Below are 27,461 nucleotides of genomic sequence, written 5' to 3'. Positions count from 1 at the left end.
ACTAAATGACACTGTAAATATGTCCAGTTCTCTTGGCAAAATGGAAAGCGCTTAAAAAAATCAGCAACACGATATGCTCGTGTATCTTATGTGTTGGATTTGTTTATTCGGGGTAAAGGAGGAAGCCACTGAATGAGGTGTAGTGATTGGAATTACTAGCCGCCCTACCGTACATTGTGAGATACATTGTATCTCCACGCTGCAGAACCACCACCGCGCTCCCAGACACCTGCTCATTTTGACTTGAATCAGCGCTATGGCCAGAGACAACCACGTCGCCGTTCTTCCGGAGATGAACGTACAGGGGCCGGGATACTTCCTGATAGAAAACATGAACACGTAGGTGCCCGGCACACCACACGTGAACATGCCGGTCTCGAGATCGAAGCTGGTACCCGGCAGAAGCGTCTCGGTCTCCTGGAAGGGCAAACGGGTGTCCTGACTCGTAGAGGTATCCGAGGGGCTCGTCCTCACCACGGTGAATGCTACCTGCTGGTTGGAGTCGTCTGGTGTCTCCCCTGGCTCACCCTTTTGACCTTTGACACCAGTTTCCCCCGTTGGCCCTACAACACCTGGGACACCTCTTGGACCAATTTTTCCGGGCTGGCCTATGCCTTCGTCCCCTTGAGGCCCAGCTGCTCCACGCTCACCCATAGGTCCAATCGGTCCAATATCACCCTTTTGACCTGGCTCGCCCTTTGACCCTGGCTGACCTAGGGACCCAGGCAAACCTGGTATGCCGGGAATTGCAGCCGACCCCTGGCAGCACATCGGACACGCCTGAGACGCAGGACCATCACCGTCCGAGGGAACCGGCCCAGTATAAACGGAAGCTCGGAGGTTGACGGAGTTACCCAGAAGGAGGGCGATTGAAAGAACGGTTGCCACGCAGATCTTCATTCTGTACAGAAACAAAGCATGAAACTGAAACAAATCAGGTGAGAATTTTTTTTCAATAAAATAGTTTTTAAAAACGGGAAGAGTAGAGAAAAAAATATTGAGGTTTGATAAACAGGAGAACTCGTCTAAAATTAATGACAATCCGCCGTCAGATTTGCAGACCCCCCCCCCCCAAAAAAACCCCATGAGATTGGAGGAATCATTGTTCAAGGAATGTTTTCTTTGTTTTAGGGGGAGGGGGCACACATCTTGCCCCTTCCCCGGTCCTGATAGAATCATTAAGGTGATAAACAAAAACAAACGAATTACAACGTGACTCAAGAAAGAATTAGGACATTCCGATTTAAAAAATAAATTAAATGAAGACGAATTCCAAAGAATCTGATTACACAGCAACTAAATATTGGTGTGATCAATATTTGTTTTCATCTAAGTTCCCTTTTTTGACAAACTGATATACGTCGATAAAAAAATGTGAAGGAAATTTCAGCGCGTTTCCGCTACAAGTTCGAGGCACCCTGATGAGTTGTGACGAGGAATTTGCAAAGACTGCAGGCCAAAATGTCTGGCGTAGTTCTGCGGTGGGTTTTATAGGGAGGGAATATCACTCGAGCGTTGTTTTCTTTAAAAATGTTGACCAAAAGGTGGAAATATAGAGGAAAAAATACAGTCTTCCACCAAAATCACTGCTCTGTTCTGATGATTGAGTGAGGAAAGTGTCAAATAACAGACACTCACCTCGATGTAACGTTCTTGAATTCTATCACGAAGGGAATCCTCAGGACTCAGCAGATTGCAAGCTGGAAATAATACCAACGAAAATGAGTCGTTGAGAATCCGCTGGGAGATATCTTGGGGGCTGTTGGGGAGGCATAGCTGAATTTCACAATAAAACACCCCCAGATCATAATCTCTGTCGGGCGAAATGTGATCTGGATTGTTATATATATATATGCTTTTTAAGCGGAATGCGTCCTGCATGCAACGGCCATGAACAGACCCACGCACGAGCAACAATATTCATGTCTTCTTTGAAGGATTTAATATTTTCGAATCAAACGCAGTAACTACCAAAGCAAATACCCAGATTTTCTGAGAGAAAACTGTATGCAAAAAGAATTTAAGGCCACGTAGGATCATTTGCAACTGCCCGGAAAAGTACATATATGGCGATTTGATGACAGAAACCTTGCAATGCTGGTGAAATACCCGGTGAAATTATTTCGCCTGATAGATCCTTTGAAAACTTTGAAGGTGTTTTTAAAATTTAAAAAAAAATAGTTTAAGGTGTTATAAAGCAACGGAATCAAGTTACGAGATCCAACAAAATAGTGCATACGTTTTCTCTGCTTTTTCTCAATGATAGTATCCACTGAGCTGAAACTTTAACAAGTTAGTTGCGACCTTCTTAGTTTTTAAGCCATTTTGTTGCTTCTCACACAAAAAAAATGCATCAAAAGAAAATGATCCTATGCTTTTCAAAATTGCTTGCATTTGAGATTGTGAGAATCACAATGAGCATACATTTTCTGCATTATCAAGAAAAATCGATCTCATACCAAGGAAGTATAGCGGAAATATACAGGTGGACACCGCAGTCAAGGTACGGTCGTTATAAAAAAATAATTATCTTCCGGATCGGAAATCAGCGCACCAGTTTGGCTATTAGCATCAGCCACCATCTGTTTGTTATCTGAATAATGTCCCATATTTTATTTTATTTTTTTAATTGTGCACTCAAAAAATTTGGTTAAAGTGGTCATAAATTGCCTCAGATCGCACCACAGAGCATTTAGAATAAAACAAAAGAAAAAAAAAACATTCGGGGCCCTTAAGCGGGCCCTGAACCTCACGCCGTAATTTTTTAGACCCACTTTGGGGGGACAATGGGGGGACAAAATTATTTTTGGGCTCCCCCCCCCAAAAAAAAGGTGTTCTGGATCCGCTCTTGACAGTAGAACAGAAGGGACGAATAATTTGTACAGACATCAACGCTATACATGATTTCTACAAATGAATCCAACTAGATAAAGCAATTTGAACTTCAATAAAACTGTGTGCATCATCACGATCCGGTCCGTTTGTATATGTGCGCCCTCTATATTCAGTGACACGTTCATCCTGCAGTGATTGAATATAGCTTGATGATGAAGCCGGAATGGCGCACTGTGAACTCTAGCAAAATGACACAGTTTAACAACAAAGTTCAAAAGGTACTGAGAATACATGTATCGACATAAATGATAACACAAAATACGACAGGCATGTTTGAGTTGTCTGGATTTCCTGATAAACGTTCTTCGTGACCAACTTCCCCATAACTCTTCATCCTGAATTAGCCGGAATACAATGTGAGTACATCGCATCAGGATTTCATGTTTAAATATTAAAATGATAAATTAAACAGGGAAAAAACGAGGCAGAAAATAAGAGGGGTGGGTTGATCATACCTATATCGATGTAATGAGCTCTTGAAAAAAAATGGATCCAAAATTTGAATCAAAACCAGTCGAATCTGAACAACCTTGTTTTTGACACTAAATTATTTCGTGAATGTATAGTGTTATATCAGACAAGATATATGTCTTAAACAAACTGAAGACGTTTTCGAAATAGTGTGCCGGTGGGCATTGAAATTCAGTGACAAGAACCAAAAAAAATATTCGCTTTAATTTATCTGTTTTGGTCAAATGTATAGCATCAACTGAGCTAAAAGTTCAAAAGTTAGTTGTGCTGCATCATACTTAAGATTGTGAGCAATTGCTCCTTTGTTCCTCTAACTGGTTCAAAGTTGCTTGAACTTGTGGTTATAGGAATCACAATGAGCATACAGTTTCTGCATTAATGAGGGAAATCGATCTCATACCAAGGAATACAGCTGGACTACCGCAGTCAAGTTACAGTCGTTACATAAAGATTTATTTTCCGGATGGGAAATCAGAGCACCGGTTTGGCTATAAGCCACCATCTGTTTGTCAACTGAAACGTGTCTCACAACATTTCTCAAATTTGTGCAAATCTGTACCAATCACCAAAAACTTTCGAAAAATAAGCCAAAAACCAATATCGCTGTTTGTCCAAGTATCCAACAGAATCTCAGTGGCATGCTGAGTGAAACCCTACATGCAAATACATGAGTAAATTCATCGACAGCTTTTGCTTCAATCTCTTCAGGCGAACAGAAAGCCTGAGTAATTTGTACAAACATCAACTCTACACATGATTTCTACAAATTCATCCAGTTAAATAAAGCAGTTTGAACTGGTATAAAACTGTGTGCATCATCACGATCCGGTCTGTTTGTATTTGCGCCCTCTATATTCATGACACGTTCATCCTGCAATGCCTGAATGTAACTTGATGATCAAAGCGCACTGTGAACTCTAGCAAAATGACAAAGTTGAAAGGGTACTGCTTGAGCAATAACACAAAATAAGACAGGCATGTTTTTGATGTCCGGATTTCCTGATAAACTTTCTTCCGTGACCAACTTCCCCATAACTGTTGATCCTGAATTAGTTTGAGTGATTGCCGGGAAACAATGTGAGTACATCGCACCGGGATTTCATGTTTTAAAATTAAAGTGATAAAATTAAAATGGCAAAATGAGGAAGAAAATAAGGAGTGGTTGATCATACTGATTTTATGGGTGAGGTTATTTATAAAGGATGGAGCTTTCGCAATATGTCTTCTTTAAACCAAAGACATAAACTTGTTTTAAGTATTAAAAGTGCGTGAATTTGTTTAAGCATTAATCACAATCAGTTGAAACTATTCTGAAATCAGCAGGGAACTTGATGTTTTAAACTCTTCTCAAAACTGCAATCAGAAATGACTAGAAAAAAGTCCTACCTGATAGCCTTTGTTTTGACAATACAACTTTCCGTGAATGTACAGTGTGCTATCCATATAGTGACAAGATTTCAACTTTATCAAAAACTAAACCAGTCAGTATGTGAACAATAATTTAGTTTGAAGCGTGCGAAATGAAAGTAGAGGCAGCAATAATGTCAGACAGGAATTCCTCATTCTGAACAACAAAACCCTGATATATTTGGGTGATCGGGTACTACCCGATCATTGGTTGGAAATGTTCAGAAATTTCTTTCTTTTTTTTCGGACAATAACTATCTGCGACTTTTCTACTAAACCGTACAGTACATGGTATACACTTCAAATCTTGAACGAACATCAACACTGGTGTACCTTTTGTATACTCTGACGTCATAATGACGTCATCGGGTATCTTATTACAAGCGATTTCACTGCAAAAACTCATGAACAAAATGAACAATCATGTTCACACTTTGAAATCTGATTGACTATACATTGATAGACATTTTTGATATTCGAAGGTAAAGTCGTCTGACCTTTCCTACCGGGGTTACCGGTAGGTCAAATTTAGGTGAATTCAAAATGCAAAGAGAAGCCGCAGAAGGATGAAACCTGGTATAAACATGAACCTTAGTGTGAAGATGTGGATATTTTAGCGACGTCATCATGACGCCTTCATACATCAAATTACAATCATATCAGGTTAAAATTTGACAAAATAGTTTGACAGGCGCGGATCCGGGGGGGGGGGGGTTCGCCCCCCCCCAGCCCCCGCTGTGAAACACACACAAAAATATATCACAATTATAGTAATAATAATAACCCATTCGCCTGTCACAACAATCTGACATATTTTTTTTTAGGAGCCTGACCCTCCCCCTGCAAAATTCCTGGATCCGCCCCTGTTTGAGCAATATCTTTTGTCCTAATAAATCTGAGTGTTCATTGTTTTGTGAAGTGGCATATTGTGCCTTGGGCGATGGGCTACAGGGTCATCATATTTGGGTGGAATTTTTGTTTTAAAAAGGTCATCGGATTATCCCGCTAACATTGAACAGACAATGGAAGATGATGAAATAAGCTTTAATTCGAAGGGTGTTTCAAACACCTTGGAGAGCTGTGAGTATTTGTCCTGATCTTTACAAGTGGGGGTATTTATCACTGAGGTCCATGGCAGTTTATTTGCTGGTCTGCAGCCATAGACATTCTTTGAATTACCACAAACGTCTTTGCGACAATTCAGCATTGTGACGTCATCGAACGGAAGTTAGTTTGAAACTGAATCGCATGTTGATTCAAAGACCACGAACAAAAAGGCTACGGTTCAAAAAGGTTTGTTCATAGCAGCGATTGGCCAAAATGTAAGGCACAGTTGTACAGTGAGTGTAGATTTGTACACTTCTTTTGTTCGAATGACGTTTTCTGTTTATAACTGTGACCAAAAACTTTCTACATGTAAATGAATAGAAAAAAAGATACAGTCTCCCACCAAATCACCGCTTGATTACGATGCTTGAATGAAGAAAATGTCAAACAGACACTCACCTAAGCACAGTTCTTGATTTCTATCGCGGAAGCACTCCTCAACATTCGAACGAATTGCTGGCTGAAAAAAATACCAACAAAAATATGAGTCATTAAAAATCCTCTAGGAGATAACTTGGAGTCTGGTGGGGAGGCATAGCTGAATTCCACAAGCACAATACCGCCAAAAAAAGTCCGTACAGTTGGAAATGTAATTTGGGTTGACTATTTATCTCAAATGCGTTCTCCAAAAACCAAATCTATCCATGAATTCGACAAAATGAATCCAGCTATTGAACTTGTATAAAATTGTGTGCATCATCATGATCCAGTGCGTTTGTATTTGCGCCCTCTAGTCTATTCTGACCAGTGACACTTTTATCCTGCAATGCTTAAAAGTAACTTGATGAAACCGGAATGGCGCACTGTGAACTATAGCGAAATGACACAGTTCAACAACAAAGTTCAAAGGCACTGAGAATATCCACATTAATAATAACACAAATAAGACCGGTATTTTGAGATGTCCGGATACCTGTATACGTTCTTCCTAGGCCAACTTCCGCATAACTTTTCATCCTGATTGAGTTTGAGTGATATCCGGAAAAAATGTGAGTACATTGCACTAGGATTTCATGTTTGAAAATTGAAATGATAAAGTCTATAGGAAAAAAGGAGGCAAAAAATAAGTGTGCTTGATCATGTCAAAAATATTGGCCAAGTTATAACGAATCCAGGTTTTGTGAGATTTGTTTTTGAAACCGAAATGTGAAACACCGATTTGAAGTCCCTCTGAAATATTATTTTGAATAAGCAGGTATAATAATAAATAATTACTGTTCTGAATCACAGCAGGGAACTTGCGGAAAACTGCGGTCAGAAAACAGTCCAACCTAACAGTCGAACCTTAATATAAAAAAGGTCCATGTGACTTTACAAGAATCCAAATGATTTTTTTCAAAGAGTAAAGAAACCAGTCAGTATTTTGACAATTTATTTTTGAGAGTGCACAATGCAAGTAGTAGCGGAAATATTGCCTTACAGGAATTCCTAATTTTTATTGCCTTGAAATTTGAACTCGCAAAACCGTGGTCTGCATCCGCAACAACTGTTTACATTAAGAGCTGAAATAAAATAGCTCGATAATTTACAAACGTATTTGAAATTAACTCTTTCATACGGGCTTTGATTAGTGCATGTTATGCACAAACAAAGCCCGTCTGAACAAGTTAATTTCAAACACATTTGTAAATTATCGCGATCTTTATCAACTCCAAAGGGGTCGTTGGGAAAAGGCACAACTTCTGGATCGGAATTAGCACGCTGGCTTTGCTGCTAGCAAACGTGTATCAGAGTCATAGTAAAAAAGAAATTGAACATTTGTTCTTAAAAAATTTTTTTTTCAGTCCTCAAGCTACCACATTTTACAAACACACAAAGACGGGGAAATATCAAGCCTACTACCGAGCTCGTTGTTTGAAAACTCATTGAATCAGCAACATTCAACAAAATCTGAATCCCGCATTGATTCAAACACATTGTGCAAAAGACAACAAATTTCTTCCGAGGAAAAATGATTGTTTTAAACACTCACCGAGTTATTGTAGTCATCAGTTCTCTCTCTGGTTGTCGTCCGAAGATGGCGATAAGCTATGTTTGCTGTGAGGGGTGGACGGCCCCACATGTCTTAAATAGTGCCATCGATTTCCTGAGCAGTGACTAAAAACTTGGACCTGGTTTGTGATTCCATGGCCCCTATGCGCTGTCAATCACACATCACCGACTCGCTTCATATTAATGATACGAGAGCAATGTTAATGTCGTTGAGGCTATATACTCACCATAAAAAACTAGTCACCGACATTGAAATGGCAGCTTCTTATTGGTGGATATTGTATGGATGTCGGTGACACATCCAAAAATGGAATTTGTGATTGACACGTGCAACCTGTCAGTCACAGACCACTCATTTGTGGTCACCAACTTGTGGTCACCGACTTGTCACCGACAAACCGTGATTGGTGGATAGACAAGTGACGTATACACTGGCCGTGATTCATTCAATGTACAGTTGGCGCTTCAGTCTATTAAATTATGTGGATATATCCGGGATTATATGAGGAATTAAATCGTACTCCAGCCAGCGGAGAAACTTGGGTTTAACTTGGGTAGGGCACCTGGGGTGCGTTATTTTTTTCAAAGGCTGCACTAAATGCAAAACTAAAGTATCATTACAACAGTGAATGTTTTAATTCAGGTTTTCAAAATGGAGCGGAGCGGGGGGGGGGGGGGGGGGGGCAGCTTCCACTGGGGGTGGGGGTACATGTGCCCCGTGTCCCCCGTAGTTATGCCCCTGAGGTAGGCTTTGCTCCTTGATTGGGACTTTGAGGAAATAAAATACAGTTAAATAAACTTCCATGAACTTTACGCATCATATACGGCCCCTGTATAATTGTAGCCTTCTAAATGTGAAAAAGGTTTTTTACACTTGAATATCTCCCTCTTGAATATTCATTCAGAAATGTTCCATGTATGACCGGTGATGATGGACCTAAAAAGCAAACGTTCACTACCTAAAGTAATGATACAGTTCCAAAATAGCATGTACAGTGATTTAAGATCCCCCCATATCAACGAGAAAGGCTTGTATGGAACGACCAGATTTCCTACATTTGCTAGTTGGTGGCCTCCGCATAACGCGTACGATTCACCCTGAACTAGCCCTGGTGATATCCGGACAAACAAATCACACCAGAATTTGCCATTCTGTATTGCGAACCACCACGATTTATAATAATCTTTGAAGCAATGACGTAGCGACGATGAGGGTGGGGGATAGTTGAACGACCACATACCCCCAACTTCCCCTCCCCCCCCCCCAATACCAGTGAAAAAACAAAATGACAAAGCCGCTTGTCTGATTAGGGGCCTTACGTGGCCTTGTTCCGAAGCCGGGCACGAAGTCTATGTTTGCAAAACGACCGAAGTCAAGAGACAGACCGGGGTTTCCCAAACTCCGGTTTCGTTCCGCATACCGGCTTCGGACATACAGTTTTGCAATAGAGCTGGATACAGTATTTGAATGAAGCTGGGATTTGGAAACCTCGCTTGCAGCACTCGACGTGTGTCTAGTCTCCGTTCAAAACGCCTCGCTGTTTCGCCACTCGGTAACTACCGGCGCTAGTCAGGGTGACCTTGTGAAAAGGCTACCGTTAGGCCTCTTGACCAGCAGCGGGAATCTCTTGTAAATATTTGCGGAACCACCAACTTGGAAAGTTTGAAAAGCTGGGGTGGAGGGGGTTGGGCTAGACGCTACCTGACTATTGAGGGCACTGTTCCCAAAAGCACGTTTACATACCCGCCCTAGTGGTAGTGACATGAAATAAAAGACATTCTTATTAAAATTCTTATAAAATGTTTTATACTTGGTGGTGCACATGATCATGGTCTCAAGACGTATCCTCGTCGTTTGGAATAAATTGTGCAACCAATGTGTCTATGTCGTTTGGAAAATTGCACAACGAACAAAACGTCCAGCCTTCGTTTCAGGTAGATTGCAAAATCAGAAAACGTTTCTTTTCTTTTGAAAATATTGCGCAAGAAAAAGAGGGGAAACAAAATAATTCCTAACCATATAAGGCTATATGTGGTTGATAATAAAAACAAAAATGGTTCTATGAATGTTGATCGAAGCTTCTCCTACTTTCTAAGGAATGTTTGCATTAATTGTTTTGGAGAAAAGTTATTTTTTGGCCTACTTGAATTTTAAAAAAATAAGGCTTTACCCCTTGTCTTTTTTTTTATTGAGGATAAAACACAAAATCTAAATTGCTTCAAAGTTGCTGGAAAGCTGCAGGCAAAGGGATCCCGGAATACATTTTAATTTAATGCAACAGATATTTCTTCAGTAATCTTTTGGAAACCGAATGTGTTGTTTTTGCCTCGTGAAAGTTAACTAAAAATTGCCAGTTATTTTTTGCGTTAAACACACTACGTTTTCTGGATGGGTATATTAATTTTATTGTTCGATGCTTCCTGATTCCTCTTCACATTCGAAAGGGTTGTGTTATCTATCACGACCTATCAAGAGAGATAATTGAAATGTTTCTTGAGTTATTGTCTCCACAAACAGGGTATTGTTTATGACTTATGAACATTGACTTAAATTTGTCTTGTATTTTTCGTGCTTAACATACTAATTTGTTTTGTTGTTATATTATTTCTATTGGCAAGCAATACCTCTTCATATTCAACAGTTATTTCTTGAGTTTTCGTTTGGAAACCGAGTGCGATTTTTTTTGTGTCTTGAAAGTTGACTTCAGTAAATTCTTCACCATCATTTTATCGTGTGACATTATGTGTGATTGTGTTTCTGTTTAATAGTAAGGACGATTTAAGGACACCGTGACTTCAATTGGGAATGCAGTTTTGTCGGTGTTACAAAAAAACTATATTGGCGCCGATAATCTCTGTTTTGTCTGTCAGTATTTAACAGGCTTGCGGTGCCAGTCTTGCTTAACGTACAACTATATAGTATTGAGTAAAAAGTGATTTGTACAAAATTCATAGAACAAGAAAGAAAATGAGATCGAAACAATTTAATGTTTAAAACGTGAACAATATTATCCAAATGAAGCAACGTTCATGGCAAAAAAAGTCACAACTCCTATTAGAGAAGAAAAGAAATTCCCAAAAGGTTCCGTTGTTTCCTCTTTTTCAAGGGCATTATCCAAACTCTTTCCAACTACTCTTTGCTTTCTGATTGTCTCGTACAGAGACAGCTGTACCCAGCGGTTTTATCTTTCAATAGAGGGCGCACCACATGCACAGTGGTCGCTACTGCTAACACGCACAGTCAACACGAACTGGTAGTGAATAAAAAGAAGACACTTATGGTTCGGGCAATATCTCATGTAATACTGAATGTATCAACTCAGTATTTCTTTGAGTAATTGTTCATAATGTGTTACGATCGCCAGTACAATTTCAAGTGAATTCGTCAAAGAACAAAAATAATGTGAGCGAAACAACTTAGTGTGTTAAACCTAAAAAATACATTCGAATGAACATCATCGTAAATGACAGAAAATACTATATGGTTCGGTTGATAAGTCACAATTTACAAATTGTTTTTTAGTGAAATTCCGACCAATGATTCGTCATAATGTATCACATTCAGGAGTTTATTTTTATGGGAATTCGTTGAACAAGATCAAAACAAGATAGTGGGCTGAAGTCGGTGCACGGTGAGCGGTGTTTGTTTAGCGCGATAAAAATAACACAAAGTGTCCTCACAATGCAATTTCCTTCAATTGTTTTACATTCATTCGTTGGCAGTTCCTCTTCTGACTTGATTCTCACTTGATTCTCCTCTTCTAACTTGATTTTGCTCTTCTGACTTGATTCGTACTTGATTTTCCTCCTCTAAAACGGCCTCCTTTTTCAACTTAATGTTCCTCTTGGCAAGTGATTTTCCTCTTCTAACTTGATTTTCCTCTTCTGACTTGATCTTCCTCTTCTCACTTGATTTTCCTCTTCTAACTTGATTTTCCTCTTCTGACTTGATTCGCGCTTGATTTTCCTCTTTTAAAACGGCCTCCCATCTCCCCTTACAGCCGTCCCTTATCACCAATTGTTGTAACTTGATTTCATCTTCTTACTTGATCTTCCTCTTGAAACTTAATCTTCCTCTTGGGGCTTGATTTTCCTCTTGTAACTTGATTTTCCTCGTCTGACTTGATTTTTCACTTGTTACTTAATGTTCCTCTTGGAACGTGATTTTCCTCTTCTAACTTGATTTCCCTCTTCTCACTTGATCTTCCTCTTCTCACTTGATTTTCCTCTTCTAACTTGATTTTCCTTTTCTGACTTGAACTTCCTCTTCTCCATAGATTTTCCTCTTCTAACTTGATTTTCCTCTTCTGACTTGTTCTTCCTCTTCTCACTTGATTTTCTTCTTCTCACTTGATTTTCCTCTGCTGACTTGTTTCGTGCTTGATTTTCCTCTCTTAAAACGGCCTCCCATCTCCCCCTTACAGCCGTACCTTACCACCACTTGTTGTAACTTGATTTCCTCTTCTTATACTGACGTGATTTTCCACTTCTTACTTGTTCTTTCTCTTCTACCTTGTTTTTTTCTCTTCTAACTTGATTATCCTCTGCTGACTTGATTTTTGCTTGATTTTCCTCTACTGAAACGGCCTCTCATCGTGATTTTCCTCTGCTAACTTGATTTTCCTCTTCTGACTTGATTTTCCTTTTCTGACTTGAACTTCCTCTTCTCCATTGATTTTCCTCTTCTCACTTGATGTTCCTCTTCTGACTTGATTCGTGCTTGACTTTCCTCTTCTGAAACCGCCTTCCATCTCCCCTTACAGCCGTCCCTTCCCACCAATTGTTGTAACTTGATTTCATCTTCTTACTTGATCTTCCTCTTGAAACTTAATCTTCCTCTTGTAACTTGATTTTTCTCGTCTTACTTGATTTTCCAATTGTAACTTAATGTTCCTCTTGGAAAGAGAATTTACTCTTACTCTGACGTGATTTTCCTCTTCTTACTTGAATTTTCTCTTCTAACTTGATTTTTTCTCTTCCAACTTGATTGTACTCTTCTGACTTGATTCGTGCTTGACTTTCCTCTTCTGAAACGGCCTCCCATCTCCCCTTACAGCCGTCCCTTACCACCAATTGTTGTAACTTGATTTCCTCTTCTTAATTGATCTTCCTCTTGAAACTTAATCTTCCTCTTGGGGCTTGATTTTCCTCTTGTAACTTGATTTTCCTCTTCTGACTTGATCTTCCTCTTCTGACTTGATCTTCCTCTTCTCACTTGATCTTCCTCTTCTCACTTGATCTTCCTCTTCTCACTTGATTTTCCTCTTCTAACTTGATTCGTGCTTGATTTTCCTCTTTTAAAACGACTTCCCATCTCCCCTTACAAAAGTACCTTACCACCACTGTTGTAAATTGATTTCCTCTTCTTACTCCGACGTGATTTTCCTCTTCTGACTTGATCTTCCTCTTCTCACTTGATTTTCTTCTTCTAACTTGATTTTCCTCTTCTGACTTGATTCGTGCTTGATTTTCCTCTTCTAAAACGGCCTCCCATCTCCCCTTACAGCCGTACCTTACCACCACTTGTTGTAACTTGATTTCTTCTTCTAACTCTGACGTGATTTTCCACTTCTTACTTGAATTTTCTCTTCTAACTTGATTTTTCTCTTGCCTGACTTTCCTCTTCTGAAACGGCCTCCCATCCCCCCTTACAGCCGTCCCTTACCACCAATTGTTGTAACTTGATTTCATCTTCTTACTTTGACGTGAATTTCCACTTCTTACTTGAATTTTCTCTTCTAACGTGATTTTTCTCTTCTAACTTGATTGTACTCTTCTGACTTGATTTGTGCTTGACTTTTCTCTTCTGAAACGGCCTCCCATCTCCCCTTACAGCCGTCCCTTCCCACCAATTGTTGTAACTTGATTTCATCTTCTTACTTGATCTTCCTCTTGAAACTTAATCTTTCTCTTGGGGCTTGATTTTCCTCTTGTAACTTGATTTTCCTCGTCTGACTTGATTTCTCACTTGTTACTTAATGTTCCTCTTGGAAAGTGATTTTCCTCTCCTAACTTGATTTTCCTCTTCTGACTTGATCTTCCTCTTCTCACTTGATTTTCCTCTTCTAACTTTATTTTCCATTTCTGACTTGAACTACTCTTGTCCATTGATTTTTCTCTTCTAACTTGATTGTACTCCTTCTGACTTGATTTGTGCTTGATTTTCCTCTACTAAAACGGCCTCCCATCTCCCCTTACAGCCGTCCCTTACCACCAATTGTTGTAACTTGATTTCATATTCTTACTTGCATCTTCCTCTTGAAACTTAATCTTCTTTTTGGGGTTTGATTCTCCTCTTGTAACTTGATTTTCCTCTTCTCACTTGTTCTTCCTCTTCTCACTTGATTTACTTCTTCTAACTTAATTTTCCTCTGCTGACTTGATTTACCAATGGAGAAGAGGAAGTTCAAGTCAGAAAAGGAAAATCAAGTTAGAAGAGGAAAATCAAGTGAGAAGAGGAAGATCAAGTGAGAAGAGGGAAATCAAGTTAGAAGAGGAAAATCACGTTCCAAGAGGAACATTAAGTAACAAGTGAAAAATCAAGTCAGACGAGGAAAATCAAGTTACAAGAGGAAAATCAAGCCCCAAGAGGAAGATTAAGTTTCAAGAGGAAGATCAAGTAAGAAGATGAAATCAAGTTACAACAATTGGTGATAAGGGACGGCTGTAAGGGGAGATGGGAGGCCGTTTTAAAAGAGGAAAATCAAGCGCGAATCAAGTCAGAAGAGGAAAATCAAGTTAGAAGAGGAAAATCAAGTGAGAAGAGGAAGATCAAGTCAGAAGAGGAAAATCAAGTTAGAAGAGGAAAATCACTTGCCAAGAGGAACATTAAGTTGAAAAAGGAGGCCGTTTTAGAGGAGGAAAATCAAGTACGAATCAAGTCAGAAGAGCAAAATCAAGTTAGAAGAGGAGAATCAAGTGAGAATCAAGTCAGAAGAGGAACTGCCAACGAATGAATGTAAAACAATTGAAGGAAATTGCATTGTGAGGACACTTTGTGTTATTTTTATCGCGCTAAACAAACACCGCTCACCGTGCACCGACTTCAGCCCACTATCTTGTTTTGATCTTGTTCAACGAATTCCCATAAAAATAAACTCCTGAATGTGATACATTATGACGAATCATTGGTCGGAATTTCACTAAAAAACAATTTGTAAATTGTGACTTATCAACCGAACCATATAGTATTTTCTGTCATTTACGATGATGTTCATTCGAATGTATTTTTTAGGTTTAACACACTAAGTTGTTTCGCTCACATTATTTTTGTTCTTTGACGAATTCACTTGAAATTGTACTGGCGATCGTAACACATTATGAACAATTACTCAAAGAAATACTGAGTTGATACATTCAGTATTACATGAGATATTGCCCGAGCCATAAGTGTCTTCTTTTTATTCACTACCAGTTCGTGTTGACTGTGCGTGTTAGCAGTAGCGACCACTGTGCATGTGGTGCGCCCTCTATTGAAAGATAAAACCGCTGGGTACAGCTGTCTCTGTACGAGACAATCAGAAAGCAAAGAGTAGTTGGAAAGAGTTTGGATAATGCCCTTGAAAAAGAGGAAACAACGGAACCTTTGGGAATTTCTTTTCTTCTCTAATAGGAGTTGTGACTTTTTTTGCCATGAACGTTGCTTCATTTGGATAATATTGTTCACGTTTTAAACATTAAATTGTTTCGATCTCATTTTCTTTCTTGTTCTATGAATTTTGTACAAATCACTTTTTACTCAATACTATATAGTTGTACGTTAAGCAAGACTGGCACCGCAAGCCTGTTAAATACTGACAGACAAAACAGAGATTATCGGCGCCAATATAGTTTTTTTGTAACACCGACAAAACTGCATTCCCAATTGAAGTCACGGTGTCCTTAAATCGTCCTTACTATTAAACAGAAACACAATCACACATAATGTCACACGATAAAATGATGGTGAAGAATTTACTGAAGTCAACTTTCAAGACACAAAAAAAATCGCACTCGGTTTCCAAACGAAAACTCAAGAAATAACTGTTGAATATGAAGAGGTATTGCTTGCCAATAGAAATAATATAACAACAAAACAAATTAGTATGTTAAGCACGAAAAATACAAGACAAATTTAAGTCAATGTTCATAAGTCATAAACAATACCCTGTTTGTGGAGACAATAACTCAAGAAACATTTCAATTATCTCTCTTGATAGGTCGTGATAGATAACACAACCCTTTCGAATGTGAAGAGGAATCAGGAAGCATCGAACAATAAAATTAATATACCCATCCAGAAAACGTAGTGTGTTTAACGCAAAAAATAACTGGCAATTTTTAGTTAACTTTCACGAGGCAAAAACAACACATTCGGTTTCCAAAAGATTACTGAAGAAATATCTGTTGCATTAAATTAAAATGTATTCCGGGATCCCTTTGCCTGCAGCTTTCCAGCAACTTTGAAGCAATTTAGATTTTGTGTTTTATCCTCAATAAAAAAAAAGACAAGGGGTAAAGCCTTATTTTTTTAAAATTCAAGTAGGCCAAAAAATAACTTTTCTCCAAAACAATTAATGCAAACATTCCTTAGAAAGTAGGAGAAGCTTCGATCAACATTCATAGAACCATTTTTGTTTTTATTATCAACCACATATAGCCTTATATGGTTAGGAATTATTTTGTTTCCCCTCTTTTTCTTGCGCAATATTTTCAAAAGAAAAGAAACGTTTTCTGATTTTGCAATCTACCTGAAACGAAGGCTGGACGTTTTGTTCGTTGTGCAATTTTCCAAACGACATAGACACATTGGTTGCACAATTTATTCCAAACGACGAGGATACGTCTTGAGACCATGATCATGTGCACCACCAAGTATAAAACATTTTATAAGAATTTTAATAAGAATGTCTTTTATTTCATGTCACTACCACTAGGGCGGGTATGTAAACGTGCTTTTGGGAACAGTGCCCTCAATAGTCAGGTAGCGTCTAGCCCAACCCCCTCCACCCCAGCTTTTCAAACTTTCCAAGTTGGTGGTTCCGCAAATATTTACAAGAGATTCCCGCTGCTGGTCAAGAGGCCTAACGGTAGCCTTTTCACAAGGTCACCCTGACTAGCGCCGGTAGTTACCGAGTGGCGAAACAGCGAGGCGTTTTGAACGGAGACTAGACACACGTCGAGTGCTGCAAGCGAGGTTTCCAAATCCCAGCTTCATTCAAATACTGTATCCAGCTCTATTGCAAAACTGTATGTCCGAAGCCGGTATGCGGAACGAAACCGGAGTTTGGGAAACCCCGGTCTGTCTCTTGACTTCGGTCGTTTTGCAAACATAGACTTCGTGCCCGGCTTCGGAACAAGGCCACGTAAGGCCCCTAATCAGACAAGCGGCTTTGTCATTTTGTTTTTTCACTGGTATTGGGGGGGGGGGGGGGGAGGGGAAGTTGGGGGTATGTGGTCGTTCAACTATCCCCCACCCTCATCGTCGCTACGTCATTGCTTCAAAGATTATTATAAATCGTGGTGGTTCGCAATACAGAATGGCAAATTCTGGAGTGATTTGTTTGTCCGGATATCACCAGGGCTAGTTCAGGATGAATCGTACGCGTTATGCGGAGGCCACCAACTAGCAAATGTAGGAAATCTGGTCGTTCCATACAAGCCTTTCTCGTTGATATGGGGGGATCTTAAATCACTGTACATGCTATTTTGGAACTGTATCATTACTTTAGGTAGTGAACGTTTGCTTTTTAGGTCCATCATCACCGGTCATACATGGAACATTTCTGAATGAATATTCAAGAGGGAGATATTCAAGTGTAAAAAACCTTTTTCACATTTAGAAGGCTACAATTATACAGGGGCCGTATATGATGCGTAAAGTTCATGGAAGTTTATTTAACTGTATTTTATTTCCTCAAAGTCCCAATCAAGGAGCAAAGCCTACCTCAGGGGCATAACTACGGGGGACACGGGGCACATGTACCCCCACCCCCAGTGGAAGCTGCCCCCCCCCCCCCCCGCTCCGCTCCATTTTGAAAACCTGAATTAAAACATTCACTGTTGTAATGATACTTTAGTTTTGCATTTAGTGCAGCCTTTGAAAAAAATAACGCACCCCAGGTGCCCTACCCAAGTTAAACCCAAGTTTCTCCGCTGGCTGGAGTACGATTTAATTCCTCATATAATCCCGGATATATCCACATAATTTAATAGACTGAAGCGCCAACTGTACATTGAATGAATCACGGCCAGTGTATACGTCACTTGTACTTGTTACTTAATGTTCCAGTTGGAAAGTGATTTTTCTCTTCTAACTTGATTTTTCTCTTCTGACTTGTTCTTCCTCTTCTCACTTGATTTTTCTCTTCTAACTTGATTGTACTCTTCTGACTTGATTCGTGCTTGACTTTCCTCTTCTGAAACGGCCTCCCATCTCCCCTTACAGCCGTCGCTTTACCACCAATTGTTGTAGCTTCTTACTCTGACGTGATTTTCCACTTCTTACTTGAATTTTCTTTTGTAACTTAATCTTCCTCTTGGGGCTTAATTTTCCTCTTGTAACTTGATTTTCCCTGTCTGACTTGATTTTCAACTTGTAACTTAATGTTCCTCTTGGAAAGTGATTTTCCTCTTCTCATTTGATTTTCCTCTTCTCACTTGATCTTTTCTCACTTGATTTTCTTCTTCTGACTTGACTCGTGCTTGATTTTCCTCTTCTCAAACGGCGTCCCATCTCCCCTTACAGCCGTACCTTACCACCAATTGTTGTAACTTGATTTCCTCTTCTTACTCTGACGTGATTTTCCGTTTCTTACTTGATCTTCTTCTTGTAAATTGATTTTTCTCTTCTAACTTGATTGTACTCTTCTGACTTGATTCGTGCTTGATTTTCCTCTTCTCTAACGGCCTCCCAACTCCCCTAACAGCCGTCCCTTATCTCCAATTGTTGTAACTTGATTTTCCTCTTCTTACTTGATCTTCTTCTTGAAACTTAAGCTTCCTCTTGGGGCTTGATATTCCTCTTGTTACTTGATTTTCCTGGTCGGACTTGATTTTTCACTTGTTACTTAATGTTCCTCTTGGAAAGTGATTTTCCTCTCCTAACTTGATTTTCCTCTTCTGACTTGATTTTCCTCTTCTCACTTGATTTTCCTCTTCTAACTTGATTTTCCTTTTCTGACTTGAACTACTCTTGTCCATTGATTTTCCTCTTCTCACTTGATGTTCCTCTTCTGACTTGATTCGTGCTTAACTTTCCTCTTCTGAAACGGCCTCCCATCTCCCCTTACATCCGTCCCTTACCACACATTGTTGTAACTTGATTTCATCTTCTTACTTGATCTCCCTCTTGAAACTTAATCTTCCTCTTGTAACTTGATTTTTCTCGTCTTACTTGATTTTCCAATTGTAACTTGATGTTCCTCTTCTCACTTGATTTTCTTCTTCTCACTTGATTTTCCTCTTCTGACTTGATTCGTGCTTGATTTTCCTCTTCTAAAACGGCGTCCCATATCCCCTTACAGCCGTACCTTACCACCACTTGTTGTAACTTGATTTCAACTGCTTCCTCTGACGTGATTTTCCACTTCATACTTGATCTTCCTCTTCTCTAACTTGAGTTTTCTCTTCTAACTTGATTGTACTCTTCTGACTTGATTCGTGCTTGACTTTCCTCTTCTGAAACGGCCTCCCATCTCCCCTTACAGCCGTCCCTTACCACACATTGTTGTAACTTCATCTTCTTACTTGATCTTCCTCTGGAAACTTAATCTTCCTCTTGGGGCTTGATTTTCCTCTTGTAACTTGATTTTCCTCGTCTGACTTGATTTTTCACTTGTTACTTAATGTTCCTCTTGGAAAGTGATTTTCCTCTTCTAACTTGATTTTCCTCTTCTGACTTGTTCTTCTTCATCTCACTTGATTTTCTTCTTCTAACTTGATTTTCCTCTTCTGACTTGTTCTTCCTCTTCTCACTTGATTTTCCTCTTCTCACTTGATTTTCCTCTTCTGACTTGATTCGTGCTTGATTTTCCTCTTTTAAAACGGCTTCCCATCTCCCCTTACAAAAGTACCTTACCACCACTGTTGTAACTTGATTTCCTCTTCTTACTCCGACGTGATTTTCCTCTTCTGACTTGATCTTCCTCTTCTCACTTGATTTTCTTCTTCTAACTTGATTTTCCTCTTCTGACTTAATTCGTGCTTGATTTTCCTCTTCTAAAACGGCCTCCCATCTCCCCTTACAGCCGTACCTTACCACCACTTGTTGTAACTTGATTTCCTCTTCTTACACTGACGTGATTTTCCACTTCTTACTTGATTTTCCTCTCTTCTGACTTGATTTTTGTTGCCTGATTGGATCTTCCTCTTGGGGCTTGATTTTTTTTCTTTTGATATGACTTTCCTCTTTAAACTTGATTTTCCTCTTCTGACTTGATTTGTGCTTGATTTTCTTCTTCTGAAACGGCCTCCCATCTTCCCTTACAGCCTTCCCTTACCACCACTTGTAATTCGATTTTCCTTGTCTAACTTGATGTTGTTCTTGGGGCTTGATTTTCCTTGTCTGACTTGATTTTCTAATTGTAACTTAATGTTCCTCTTGGAAAGTGATTTTCCTCTTCTAATTTGATTTTCCTCTTCTGACTTGATCTTCCTCTTCTCACTTGATTTTCCTCTTCTAACTTGATTTTGCTCTGCTGACTTGATTCGTGCTTGATTTTCCTCTTCTAAAACGGCGTCCCATCTCCCCTTACAACCGTACCTTAACCTTACCACCACTTGTTGTAACTTGATTTCCTCTTCTTACTCTGACGTGATTTTCCACTTCTTACTTGATTTTCCTCTCTTCTGACTTGATTTTCGTTGTCTTATTTGATCTTCCTCTTGAGAATCGTTATTCGTTTTCCGTTTGGCTGTAGAATAGGAAAGTGGGAATCGTTATTCGTTATCCGTTTTGCTGTCGAGAATGGATTTTGAATTCGAAGTCCGTCATCCGTTTTTCTTTTTGCTTAGGAAATGGGAATTGGTTTTGTTATCCGTTTTTCTTTTTGCTTAGGGAATTGGGAAGTGGGTTTCGTGATCCGTTTTTCTTTTGCTTAGATAATGCGGGGAATTAATGGGTTATGAGATTGTCACTTGACACCGTTAATTGTGAAGGGCGCCGCCTGTTGTTTGATGATACTTTCCATTATTGTCCGACTAGCGCAGCAGACAGCTCGATAAAGTGAGTCAATAGACTTTTTATTCACTCTATAAATTATTAATAAGACAAACAAATGTTGTGGTGACCAAAAAACCTGCTTTCGGACATTGTTTCAAATTTAAGGCAGCTATTCTTGTGTTTGTGCAGCGCATTTTTAACGTTGATAATTAACCAATTGGAAATGGCTGAAAACTGTTATCCCTAAATCCAATAATGTTAATTAAATTAAGTGACGCAAAAATTAAGTGACGCATTGAATTGAATTCTAGCCAGATAATTGGTCATGAAAAAAACAAGACAGAATATTGAGGCAAAATATTGTTTTTCTCTCCCTCAACAGTGTCGGAGAAAATCCCGCTCACTTTTGCATAGAAACGATAGTCAAGGTAGCCACGTTATCTCAAAAATTAGGTGACACATTGAATTCTGGCCAGATAATTGGTCATGAAAACGTAGACAAACAAGACAGAAGATTGAGACAAAATATTGTTTTTCTCTCCCTCAACAGTGTCTTGTGTCAACAATGAGAAAAACCTGCCAATAGGCTGCAGTTACAGTCCAAACAGAACATTTCCTCACTTTTGCACAGAAACGATAGTCCAGCTGGACATCTCAAAACTTAAGTGACGCATTGAATTAAGCTTGGACAACTGATTGTGTTTGATTTTTTTTCACTTCATGCCGACTTTGTTTGGGCAGATCGTGAGCCACGTCGACAGAAGTCTTTATGGTGGCGACCAGTATTTTTGTAGCGCGCCCTCTTTTGGAAGATATTGCTGTTTGTAAAAATGTACGGGAGAGCCCTCCTTATACTGTAGTTTTTGTTTTGTTCTTTATTTTTTTTTCTTCAACGATTTCTGTCGAATTTCAGTGTCGTATATCACAGTCAATTATGGGACGCAATTTCAAATCAGTGCAATGTGTTTTTTCTTGAGTTATCGTCTCCCGGTCTCCTCAAAGAGTGCTTTATTTTTGTCAAAAGTGACTCGAATTGGAATCGAATTTTTCGCGATTAGTACGCTTATTTCTTTAAATCATATTAACTGTATTCTTTGATGGTTCCCGTTGATTTTCAAACCATTTGTGTCCTATACTCCGAACAAATATTGAACAAAATTTCAATTCAGTGCACTGCGTTGTTCTTGAGTTATCGTCTCCACAATGAGTGTTGTTTTTTGTTCCAATAAAGGTGACTCGAATTCGAATTGAATTTATCGCGATTAGTACACTGTATTTCATTAAATCATATTATATTTATTCTTCAATGGTTCCCGTCGATTTTCAAACCATTAGTGTCCTATATCCCAAACAATTATTGAACAAAATTTCAATTCAGTGCACTGCGTTGTTTTTGAGTTATCGTCTCCACAAAGAGTGCTATTTTTTGTTCCATTGAAAGTGACTCGAATTCGAATTGAATTTTTTGCGATTAGTACACTGTATTTCTTTAAATCATATTTAATCTATTCTTCAATGGTTCCTGTCGATTTTCAAACCATTTGTGTCCTATATTCCGAACAATTATTGAACGAAATTTCAATTCGGTGCGTTGCGTTGTTCTTGAGTTATCGTCTCCACAAAGTGTGTTTAAGTGTTCACTAAATGCCGACTTCGTTTGGGCAGATCGTGATCCACGTTGACAGAAGTCTTTACCAGTACTTGTGTAGCGCGCCCTCTTTTGGAGGAAATTGATGTTGATAAAATGTACGGGGGTCCTCTTACACACCGTCCTTTTGGTTTTTGTTGTATTAATTTTTTTTTCTTCAACGGTTTCTGTCGAATTTCAAATATATTGTGTCGTATATCACAGTCAATTATGGGACACAATTTCAAATCAGTGCGCTGTGTTGTCCTCGAGTTATCGTCTCCACAAAGCGTGCTTTATTTTTGTTCCATTAAAAGTGACTCGAATTCGAATTGAATTTTTCGCAATTAGTACGCTGTATTTCTTTAAATCATATTAAATTTATTCTGTAATGGTTCCCGTCGATTTTCAAACCATTTGTGACCTATACCCCGAACAATTAGGGAACGAAATTTCAATTAAGTGCACTGCGTTGTTCTTGAGTTATCGTCTCCACAAAGAGTGCTATTTTTTGTTCCAATAAAAGTGACTCAAATTCGAGTTGAATTTGTCGCGATTAGTACACAGTATTTCCTTAAATCATATTATTTATTCTTCAATGGTTCCCGTCGATTTTCAAACCAGTTGTGTCCTATATTCCGAATAATTTTTGAACGAATTTTCAATTCAGTGCGCTGTATTGTTCTTGAGTTATCTTCTCCACAAAGTGTGTTTAAGTGTTCACTAAATGCCGACTTCGTTTGGGCAGATCGTGATCCACGTTGACAGAAGTCTTTACGGTGGTGACCAGTACTTGTGTAGCGCGCCCTCTGTTGGAAGAAATTGATGTTGGCAAAATGTAAGGGAGTGGTCTTGCGCACTGTCCTTTTGGATTTTTGTTGTATTAATTTTTTTCTTCAACAGTTTCTGTCGAATTTCAAATAATTGTGTCATATATCACAGTCAATTATGGGACGCAATTTCAAATCAGTGCAATTTTTTTGTCTGGAGTTATCGTCGCCACAAAGAGTGCTTTATTTTTGTCCCACTTAAAGTGACTCGAATTCGAGTTGAATTTTTTGCGATAAGTACACTGTTTTTCTTGAAATCATATTAAATTTATTCTTTAATGGTTCCCGTCGATTTTCGAATTGTTGAGTCCTATATCCAGAAAAATTATTAGACGCAATTTCAAATCAATGCAATGTGTTTTCTTGATAGTTTTTCATTTGTAAGTCGAGCAGGCAAAGCATTTGAAGAGTACATTTGCAAAAGCAGATAAGAGCCAATTTTACAAAATTTAAAAAGAAAACATAATATTTTCCCTGAACACCTAAAATTACTTTTCAAATACAAATAGACAAGAGTTTGACATTATGTAATGGGCAGTCCACATTTGTGCACAAGTAATGTTCTATGTTGTTTTTAAGCACAGTTTCTCAAAAGGTGAAAAAAAATGGATCATATAACCGTTTTTGCAAATGAGCTCTTCACTTGTACAATAGCCTGAAGGTCACAGGTGGATTTCGACTTTAAAGGTATTGTTTTTAAACATTAAATTTATCTATTACAAATGGAGTGTTTCAAAGAAATACATCAATTAAATATTGCCATTCAGTATTGTGACTTGTTTACAGATTTGTATAAGTACAATGATCCTGTTATTAAAAAACATAGACTTCTCAATCATTTTAAAAGCTGTTGCACTCTTGCTCTGTTTTTAACCTTTTACAAAGCCATAAATTTTGATCAGATAGGAAAAGCAATCAGTAATATGCAAATCAAGAATAAACTGATTAAAAATTGAAGTGAAAAGAACTGAGGAGTAAAAAACTACAATTCAAATGCAACCTAATATTTTAATATACTAACTCAGGCATAGTTTTTCACTGACCTCCAAATGGATCTTGGTTTCAAATGACAACATGCATTAAATTTCCATTGACTAGCCTCTGGAGTCATTCCAAACAACTGAATCTGTCCATAGGCAGAAAGTTGGTCGTCCAATTTTCAAGAGGTTGGTTGGAATGGCTATTTTATACTAGAAGTCTTTTCATGCATCAATCTGCACAATGGGCCGGATTTTGGAAAGTCATTGGGGTTACGGGGTAATCCTATACAATAGCACTGCCCGGCTCATAAGTGACAGTCAGTCAGTGAGTTACAAAAAGAGGACTATAAGCTGGCTCTCTGGGACCAGAAAAGAAAACAAAAACAACGTCAAACATGCAGACTTGGACATGTCTCACTTAGAACATGTTTCTGGAGAGACATACTTTGCAGATTCCAGATATACGGTAGCCGACCATGGTTAGTATCATCATGGGTATTGCTGGATTAAATAATGTCAAATTGCATTCTTTTCAGGGGAACAAACTCCAAGAAACTGCCCAGTTGTCTGACAGTCAGATTCTCCGGACCCAACGTGAGGGCAGCATTTGTGGTTCTTGGTAACAGCGTCACCACCAGGGACAAAGCTCGCTCGAAATTCCAGGAACTCAAGAAGTTGGGATTGCCAGCGAAACACAGCCTGGCTTTCTTGTTCAGCTGCGTTGGGAGAGGGCGCCATTTCTACCAGGCCGAGGATGTGGAAAGTGGAGCCTTTCACGAGGTCTTTCCCGACACGCCCCTTGTGGGGTTCTTTGGGGGCGGGGAGTACGGCTGTGATAACTTCACCCTTGGGAGATCGGTGCAGGAGAGTGCAGACCGAGACTCGGCAGACCTCAGGCGCAGGAATGCGCTGAAGAAACTGCAGAATTTGGAGAAGTCGTTCACTTGTGTAGTATGCTTGCTGTCATTTGGCTGAACAGTGAGGCATTAGTGAGTGATCTCTTTAATTTGCACTTGAAATAACTGGTCCACTGTCTTGTTGACATTTGAACTTTAAACTCTCCAGACTTGAGACACTGTTACTATGGACTCTGTGCGGAAGTGCCCCCTCGCTTGGCTACAAACAGGGAGTGATTAAGGAAGGACCAGCAGGTAGCAGACCAGTAAATAAACTTCCATAGACCCCATTGGTAAATGCTCCCACTTCAAAAATTCGGGAAAAATATTCACAACTCTCCAAGGTGTTCGAGACACACATCAAATTAAAGCTTATTTCATCATCTTTCATTTTCTCTTCAATTTTTGGGGGTCAACTGATGACTTTTAGGAGAAATTTCCATCTGAAGATGATCACCCCTGAAAAAAGTCCTGAAGCCCATCGCCATTTTGAAAAAACGATGCCTACACTCCATTGCAAAGTAAAGCGCTTTTAGGGTCCAAATTACATCAAAATTACACAGAACTGCAAGATCCCAGTTCTGTGCACGGTTTCCACCCATATTTTTTACAAACCCTCAAGTTCATGGCCCACAGCATGCTCAAATACCGAAGATTTTGAGGGATGCAAATCGTGATTTGGCCGGCGCAGGCAATTTCGGACCGATTTATTGGTCTGCACCCTATAAAGAAGCGAGGTTTTGAAAAATTTCTCCAAACCACTTGTACGGCACGAGGAAGGATGGATGACTCATATTTCATCAAAAAATTGCGAGAAAACAAAATTCTGACTGCGATTTTTGGCCTGAAAACAAGCCCTCTGTTTGCGGCTACCTTACTGTAGGGCGCCCCCAACGGGCGTTAATTGAGTTTTTGCTCCTTCCGACCCCAAATTACCCCCCCCCCCCCCCCTTGTTCGCTCGAAATTGCTGTGATCGGAGGACGGTCCATCGGTCCTATTCAGATTTTGGGCGCATTTGTCGCGGAACCGCCATTGGTGACCCCTTTTGAAACTCTGCCCCCTCCCCAGGTTCCGCCCCCCCCCTGAAAAAAAAAAAAAAACACTCCGCAAACATTTGACAACAAACGGTGGAAGGCGCCATTTTGAAACTATAAAGAAGCGAGGTTTTGAAAAATTTCTCCAAACCACTTGTACGGCACGAGGAAGGATGGATGACTCATATTTCATCAAAAAATTGCGAGAAAAAAATTTCTGACCGCTATTTCTGGCCTGAAAACAAGCCCTCTGTTTGCGGCTACCTTACTGTAGGGCGCCCCCAACGGGCGTTAATTGAGTTTTTGCTCCTTCCGACCCCAAATTCCCCCCCCCCCCTTGTTCGCTCGAAATTGCTGTGATCGGAGGACGGTCCATCGGCCCTATTCAGATTTTGGGCGCATTTGTCGCGGAACCGCCATTGGTGACCCCTTTTAAAACTCTGCCCCCCCCCCCCAGGTTTCGCCCCCTGAAAAAAAAAACACTCCGCAAACATTTGACAACAAACGGTGGAAGGCGCCATTTTGAAACTATAGTAGCAGACCAGTAAATAAACTTCCATAGACCCCAATGGTAAATGCTCCCACTTCAAAAATTCGGGAAAAATACTCACAACTCTCCAAGGTGTTCGAGACACACATCAAATTAAAGCTTATTTCATCATCTTTCATTTTCTTTTCAATTTTTGGGGGGTCAACTGATGACTTTTAGGAGAAATTTCTATCTGAAGATGATCACCCCTGAAAATAGTCCTGAAGCCCATCGCCATTTTGAAAAACGATGCCTACACTCCATTGCAAAGTAGAGCGCTTTTAGGGTCCAAATTACATCAAAATTACACAGAACTGCAAGATCCCAGTCCTGTGCACGGTTTCCACCCATATTTTTTACAAACCCTCAAGTTCATGGCCCACAGCATGCTCAAATACCGAAGATTTTGAGGGATGCAAATCGTGATTTGGCCGGCGCAGGCAATTTCGGACCGATTTACTGGTCTGCACCCAGCAGTCCATTTCACGAAACAGTGCGTAACTTATGCCATGCGTAGGACGTACACAATAGCACAGCTGCGCAATAAACTT

At 39.5% G+C, this 27,461-nt stretch overlaps 1 protein-coding gene across 1 annotated transcript; it reads left to right on the top strand.

The window, feature by feature from the left end:
- Positions 1 to 256: 256 nt before the first annotated feature.
- LOC119731577 (F-box only protein 22-like) lies at positions 257 to 25,425 on the top strand. Its single transcript, XM_038204771.1, has 2 exons — positions 257 to 339; positions 24,987 to 25,425. The coding sequence occupies exons 1-2, from the start codon at positions 257 to 259 to the stop codon at positions 25,423 to 25,425; spliced, it is 522 nt and encodes a 173-aa protein (XP_038060699.1).
- The last annotated feature ends 2,036 nt before the right edge of the window (positions 25,426 to 27,461 follow it).

This window comes from Patiria miniata, unplaced genomic scaffold (assembly GCF_015706575.1).
Source record: "Patiria miniata isolate m_02_andy unplaced genomic scaffold, ASM1570657v1 HiC_scaffold_1, whole genome shotgun sequence".
NCBI lineage: Eukaryota > Metazoa > Echinodermata > Asteroidea > Valvatida > Asterinidae > Patiria > Patiria miniata.
This window is presented reverse-complemented; position numbering and strand designations above follow the sequence as displayed.